Source organism: Rhopalosiphum maidis, chromosome 3, assembly GCF_003676215.2.
Source record: "Rhopalosiphum maidis isolate BTI-1 chromosome 3, ASM367621v3, whole genome shotgun sequence".
NCBI lineage: Eukaryota > Metazoa > Arthropoda > Insecta > Hemiptera > Aphididae > Rhopalosiphum > Rhopalosiphum maidis.
The window spans coordinates 52,513,233-52,521,330 of NC_040879.1; the positions used below are offsets into that span (position 1 = coordinate 52,513,233).

An 8,098-nucleotide genomic window follows, 5' to 3' on the forward strand; every position below is an offset into this window, starting at 1 on the left:
TTAAAACACCCAAATTCGATTTCCTTTTCATTCTGTACCAAAAACCAACAACGTATAAAGTTTCTGTAGTGTGAACCAAAAGCAACGAAAAAGTAACATAATAGTTCACTTAACTTTTTCTTCAATCTTTATGCATAGGTATTATATACATATATATACATATAGTATTGATAATAAATTAAAGAAGTGTTATATTTATAATACACTAGGTATCCCTGTACACTTTGATTAAAAGTAAAATAACGCATTTTTTTACATATGAATAGTATTTACATAATATAGTCAATAAAGTTTATGCTTATACAAATTCTAGTATAACCAACAAAATTGACTTAATGTGCAGTTAATATTATTGAAAATTACACGCTGAATCTAATGGTATACGTTTAGATTTAGGTACTTGGTAAGAGTTTATTTGATAACCAATAAGTTAAGATGTGTAAATTAAAAACATAATTCGACGTCAACTTATTCATATATCTCCTCATACATATCATCTGAGTCCAGCTCTTATTTAATTTCATCAATATGTACCATAGTATAAATCGTTTCATTGGACGATTCTCCATTTAATAAAATAATAATAAAATAAAAAAAAAAAATAATGTTAACAAATAATCCATAATTAGGTATATTATCTATGTGATATATTTTCGGAAAGTTCCATACACTCACAATCCAGTGTGCTGCTCTGTATATACATAGTTATCACTATTAACAGGTTCACACGCTGTACACCTTTAAAATGATAGGTATTTTAGTACGTATCCGAATAAAATTATATCAGATAAATACCACGAATTGAGAGCTGTGTGGCGTAGCTGTCACTGGCGAGTTTGTAATATTAATTATTATTCATTTTTTATTTTTACAATATTATTTACAAACTATAACTAACCAGAACAATAAGTAAAAAATATGGAAGAAATATGGCTTGAAAAACAACGGATTAAAGAAGCCTTCCATTAAAGGCACTTTGTTGATTAATAATAATTAATTGAAATTGAAATCAATCGATTTATCGACAAAGATATTTATATTTAATTTTGTTAATTTAAGCTAGGTATATAAATATATTTATCAATTTAATAATTTAAATATAAAATATTATTTCTACATATATATATATGACGTATCGATTCATATTTTAATTGAAATCGGACATCAGCCCTATGCCCCAATGTGACTATGTCAAGTAAAACTGTGTATCTAATGGATGCGTTAAATTTGAATTCAGCGATAATATAATATTGCGGTGTGCAAAATAAGGACTGATTTGTGACGGTGTATTCATCAATATTTTAAGTATATTTTATCATTTGATAATATTGTAGTAATTTAATTTATTTTTATAGTACCTAACACTACAGGTTAATATTTATTGGCGAAAACATAGCATTTATTATAATAGGTAATAATTAATTTTTTTAATCATATTTAATTGGTGATATTACATTGTCGACCCATAACAATTTATTGTAGTATCGTGTTAATAAATTCATAAAATAATAATTTGAGCCTACAAAAATCATAATTCTTTTCAATATCTTCACGCTATATGCCTATATCTACAATAATATAATATCAATACTATTGCTGCCATTTTACATTAGTTTGTGTTATATATTATCAAAAACGTAAACACACAGATATCCTAAATATTAAAAAAACGTTGTATGAGCAAATAAACAGTGTTTACTTCACTGGTGTCCTTTTAGATTTATTTCTTAAGGTCGAATACTAAATAATATCGATGCTATAAAGAATAAAGATTAGGTTAATTTGAAAGCAACGATAATTTCTAAAACGTCAGAGGATCTTCAAAAATCAAGGTAAATATCTAATAGTGGATAAAGGAATATATTTAAAATTTTCACTGAAGATTTATTCTACTTTTAAGAAAAAATGTAACTAAATGTAATAAATAAAATACAATTTTTTATTTCTATTAATAATCAATATATGATAACAGTAAAAATAGTAATTTCAAATCAAACGCACATAATAAGTTAAAATTTCTACAAAACGTTATTAAAAAAAAACAAGTAATCTACTTACAATATAAAAATGTAGTATTTATTTACAAAACATTAAAAAAAAATCAATAACAAAATAATAAAAAAGTTAAACTTAGGTACATCGTAAAAATAAATAAAATAGGAACATTAAACTAAACAATAATAGTTGAGGTATATGCTATATCTAAAGAAAAAAAATGTATACAACCATTATAAAAAGAACAACGATTCATCTAAACCAGGGTTGGGAGAACATCCTAGAGTTTCGCCAGTAAAATACGCCAATTTGTGAGCCAACTGACACGGAGCAGGGACCCGTATGGTACCCTAGAAGTAATTTAAAAAAATTAATAACACAATTAAAAAAATATATTTTACGAAAATGTATACTAACCGACCAATTGAAGTAATTATGAGTCAACTTGAATGTAATTTTTTGTAATGTATCAGGTAGAAAATCATTTGTGTCTTCTATCGCTTCGTAATGTGTTGGTGTAACACTACCTTGTTTTACGGGTTGTGAAATTAAAAAGAATTCGTACCTGCAATCGATTATAATATTTAAAAATTAAATTATAATTTCAAGCTTAAATTGACAATTACAAAAGTATATTGTACAACAAATAAAAATAATGTAATAAATCTTATAATTTACATATAACTATAATAAAATAAAATTAGATTGTTTAGATACACCTTTAAAATTTCCAATACATTTCGGTAATAAAATGCATATTGGATATAAAGCGCAGGGTATAAAACCCATACAAAAAATAATATTTCTTTTGCATTGACCGGATAGATTTTTAATGTTTACATCCTTGAATAAGTTATTAATGGTTAAAAATAATGAAAACTATTTTAAATTAAAACTTGCTTATGTTTATAAAAAACGTAAATATTAAAAATCTATCTAGATCATAAATTATTTGGGTATCTATCACCGTACAACTCATTTCCGCTAAACAACATTCTAAATAGTTATAACTTATGAACTAGCAGTCCGAAAAAATAATTTGCTTAAAAAATATTATTTCACTTCGACATGAAATCTTGTAAAAAGAATTTATTCAAACGATGTATTATAATATTTACTTAACTACACCACAATTAATCACTATTGATAGATACAATTGTTTAATAATTTTTTTTTTAATCGTTATAATTTATAAGTAAGTAATAAGTATTCTTATGTACTTTACTTATGTATAAATTGTACTTGATAATTAACTATTAATATTTTATGAAATAATATTTTTTAAATTACTTTAATTTTTATGGCGGTAACATTTAAAAATCTAAATCTTTGTTTGAAGTCCCTACAACAGCGCGGGCCCCGTAGACACACTCCTTCTGTCCCTCCCTTTATTCAAGACTCGTTTAACGTAAGCTTACTTGTTTGGGTCTATCACATCACTATCTACAATTGTACCGATTCGGGGATTTTCGAAGCCTCTTACACCGCGAACGAAAAACTTTGAATGATTATTTCTGGTAACTATAACAAACGTAAATGGGACGGAATTTGATCCATACACTCTTTGACAAGCAGCCTAGAAAAAAAAATTAATTAATTTTAATTTTAACTATAATTTTTTTTTTTAATTTGTACCTGAACAAGTTTAACTTCTGTCATTCGGATATGCGACGATTGGCCTTCTCTAACGCCGTCTCTGTATATAATAATAGAAGTAGGTAATGTCCCATTTTTGGATCTATATTTTGACAAGGCCTCTAAAAATATAAAAATTATTTTTAATACAATATGTAAGCCGTGTAATTAATATACACTATTTTATATTCTAGTTTTAATTTAATATTTAATAATTTTATATTGGTCAAATTTATAGACTTCGGAGTTAAAACTACAGATTTTTAAATTATAATTCCGTATTACATTAAAATGGGTGTCTTGAAGTTTAAAAAAAATTATTATATAAAAATGCAACACAAACCCATTAGTACTGAATAAAAGGTTAGATTAGGTATTGTATTTTAGTGATTTATTAAGATATTAACTGAACTATAAATGCATAAGACAAACAGAATTAGAACATATATAAAATATACTTACTAATTATTCCAATAGCAAAATTAGTGGAAAGCTCCTGAAGATTTTCATAGGTTTCCACATTATTAAAAAATGTGGAATGATTATTATCCAATGAAGCAATTAAAGCACCAAAGGATTTATTTTTCCGTTGGTTGTCTTCGTACGTATTACATCCAACTATCATCATGCCCTAAACCATATTTAAGTACAATAATAATAACAATTTAATTGATATATATAATAATAAATAACTAAACAATTACAATTTTTGAAATGGGAACCAGCCACGGAATACCTCCAAGTTTACAATTAATTTGGATTGCAATTTTTGTACATATGGACAAATCGTTTGTTTTCACATTATTTAAAATGACTACTTGGGATGGTACTGAAAATAATTATTGACGATAAAGGCATTAAATTGTGTGCGCGACAAAATCTTATAAATTCAATTATATCTTATAATATTATCTAAGAAATTTACCAGCTCTATCAATGCACAATTTTCGTTTAATTGTCCTGTAAATTAAACAATTCCACGACGAAATTATGCATAATATAAATTCTGGATTAATTCTATGAATAATTTCGTCGATATTGTTTATAAAAGTATTTGATCTTCCATCATTCATGGGGACTCTAAAAATTATACTCATAAGTATTTTAGTAAATAATTAATAAAATAAAAAATATTTACAAAACAGGTTTCGGTAGATAAAATGACATATTTCTTGCCGCTTGTATAATATTTTGCGTAAAAACATCAACATCTTCACAAAAGTTCCTAGGAGTTAAAATTACCCAATGCTTTACCACTGCAGAGGTAAACATTGGTACAGATTGTAATTTGTTTGTCCAATCTCCTTCTTCCCCGCTGTTATATTTTGTTGAACGACATAGAATTTTTTGAGGTCTCAAAATTCGTCCAGTAACCTCCATAAGTTTCTTATTTAATGTCAAATTCCATTTACTCAGTTCTGCGATACACTAAATAACAGTAAAATAATTATATTCAAGTTTACAATATTTACTAAAAAATTATAACTTAAAATGAAAATAAAAAAAATACAAAACACAAAAATAATGTCACTACAAGCAATGACTTGCTGTAAACTACATCAAATATAAATATTTACGTCAGAATTTATATGAAAATCATCCGCAAAATTCGTAAGTCTTTCCATCCATTCTCTAGGGTATAGACGATTGTGTAGGGCTATGTCTTTCATAAGTGTGTAATTATTTCTGTAATTATTTTTAAACAATATAAACATTTAACACAATACACGCTAATTAAAATATAATTAGATTTAATCTTCTTATTTAACTACCTCATGGAGTCAGTAATACCAGTCATAACGCATAATTCTGGTATAAGATATACCAATTTATCATCAACTCCCAATTGTTGTACTGAATTTTCCTTTTTAGAAATTAATAATGGTTGATTACTGTTAAGAATGTTCCTGTTCCATTTCTAATACAAAAATCAACACGTTAATTTTAATTTACAATAATAAATATATTGATAAATCAAATTCAGTACTTCTCTGTAGTATTGCCTGTATGTTACAATGGACTGATCGTTTTTGCAAAATTCAGAGTTAGGCCCAGCATTTTCATCTATATCATCGATAACGTACGTCTTGTTGTTGTAAATGGTCATAACTGTATTGCCAACAACGGAATTTTTAAAGCTAATCTAAATAATAAAATATATAAACCATAAAATTATTTATTAAAGATAAATTATACTTCTATCATGCAAAATTATATCAACTCACCATCCAATTTTTATTTCTTATCCTATCTACATAAAACTCGTTTAAAAGATCTAATACCGTACTTCTACTTATAGGTTTATTAGATAAATCAACACGAACTAATAGGTCATTTTCGTAGCTATTAATTTCTGCATCATAACCTCTACAAAGTTGTAGTTTGTATTGAGCCATAACAATCTAAAATTAAATTATTAAGTGTCAGAAAATAAACTAATCAAATACTAATAGAAATGAAAATATACTTTTGAATTTAAATCATAAAATTGTCTCCCGATCGGTGTAAGTTTCATTAATTTCAAGCATTTGGGCAAGAGTATATTTAATGCTTGAATGCTAGCATCTTCATCTATTTGTACAGAATCAACTATTTGTAGCTTTATATTTATGGCTTGGCCATCCGAACGACGCGTAGACGTTAGTTCAAAATTCTAAAGCACAATATTTATAATTCCAGATTAAATAATAGTTAACAAAATGAGAAAAAACTTATATAAATCATTGACTTTACTCAGCAAGTTAATAACTCACATTTAGATCATATTGTCTAATGGAAAATAACATTGTTCCATCAAACAAATATAGTCCTAGACGTTGTTGATGCTGGGCTAATAACTCTGTTTTAATACTAATTATTTGCTCATCGGGATTAAAGTCGACCCTATATTGGTATAAGCACGGAAACCTATCTGTTATGGAAACTATTGGAAAATAATTGGCCAATAACTCAACCGACTTTCCGGAACATCCTAAAAAAAATTTCATATTTATATATATATAAAGTAATACATTTAAATATTAAACATGTTGCCATGTGGGTTATATATATTTTACTTATTCAATAATATTCACATACACATCAGATATGATTAAAAAATTAATTATTGGTTCACGTATGAAATATATTTTTATGCTCATCACTCTTCAGTAACAAATCATTAAATCAATCAGAGTTTTATTTATTTTAAAATGATCATGAGTATATTATCTAGACTAAATTATTATATTATTTTTTATAAAGAATATTATATAATTAAAGATTTCGATTTTTGATTTATCCTCAATTAACTTTTCCATTTTTTGTTATTTTTTTTTATACAAAAATCGTACATATTTAAGTGAATAATTAAAAGTAAAATATGTTAAATAGTTAATTGATCTTTGTTTACAATTTCAATTTATTTTTAAGGAGAATATCTGATAAGCTAGTATTAAAATGCTCTACTTTATAAAATGTTTAAAAAATAACTGTGAAATAAATTACATTATCTAGGTACCTATATAAAAATAAAAATAGTAAAGTTTATAAATTATATCTCACCCTGTTTTGGTTCTGGAAAAGGTGGAAACTGCATATTATTTGGAAACATGGCAATAGATGTTGTCCACGATATTTGACTTTAAAATATCTTATTAAAGTCTATGAGCAGTATCACTAAAAAATAGTTATAATATGTCAATGCTTTAATAAAAACTCCAATATAAACAATAGATATTATGTATAAAATAGATGTCTATGCAGAATAAAAATACCATTATATCATTATGTACTATTACTCAACAAACAGTTGTTAGTTTTACATGTTTGTAAGTTAAAATATATTTGGTTTCGTATTCTAATAAATTTATTGATTTTACTAAGACGTGTGTGTTTAATTATTTTTTTTGCCATCCCATTTTGGTGCATTATAAATGATTAAATTTGTAACTTTGGGCTCAGTGTATAGTGGAAAACTGGATCTAGTTAGTGATTTAGAAAGTCAAGAGTAAAATATTTCCAATATTTTGATTAAAAATCGGAAAAAATAAAAAAATGGAAAACTAGAATTTTTCTGCTTTACCAGTTTGAAGTATACGTTTGAAAGTTAATACAACAACAAGACACAATATTAACATAATATTGTATTTTATAAATAAAACAGTCGTACTTGAGTATACCTAACTGAGTGTAAAACAAGATGAAGTAGACTTTTTGATGATAGAAAACATTAAAAGTGAATACATTGCTGTTAGGATTTAAAAAAGAAACTAACCTTTTCAGTGCAGTAGGAGACATACATATTATACTATTATACATATTATACTAGCTAAACACCATGGGCTCGTGCACTTTGTTGCCGTACAAAATGTATTCGTGTTAAAATTGGTTGTTAACATTTAGCGTGAGGATAATTAATATTTTCTTATTTTTCTGATTTGATCTATAGATGATATTTCCAACATATTAATTTAACAATACTATCGTT

The 8,098-nt window shown here is 25.6% G+C and overlaps 1 protein-coding gene across 1 annotated transcript; it reads right to left on the minus strand.

The window, feature by feature from the left end:
- Positions 1-2,153: 2,153 nt before the first annotated feature.
- LOC113556025 (piwi-like protein Siwi) lies at positions 2,154-7,290 on the minus strand. The gene is made up of 15 exons (XM_026960724.1): positions 7,174-7,290; positions 6,384-6,601; positions 6,098-6,283; positions 5,856-6,032; positions 5,618-5,773; positions 5,403-5,548; positions 5,208-5,316; positions 4,769-5,058; positions 4,556-4,710; positions 4,335-4,459; positions 4,093-4,261; positions 3,631-3,752; positions 3,414-3,571; positions 2,413-2,560; positions 2,154-2,345 (listed from the first exon to the last, which is right to left on the minus strand). The coding sequence occupies exons 1-15, from the start codon at positions 7,220-7,222 to the stop codon at positions 2,229-2,231; spliced, it is 2,325 nt and encodes a 774-aa protein (XP_026816525.1). The 5' UTR covers positions 7,223-7,290; the 3' UTR covers positions 2,154-2,228.
- Between the last annotated feature and the right edge of the window lie 808 nt (positions 7,291-8,098).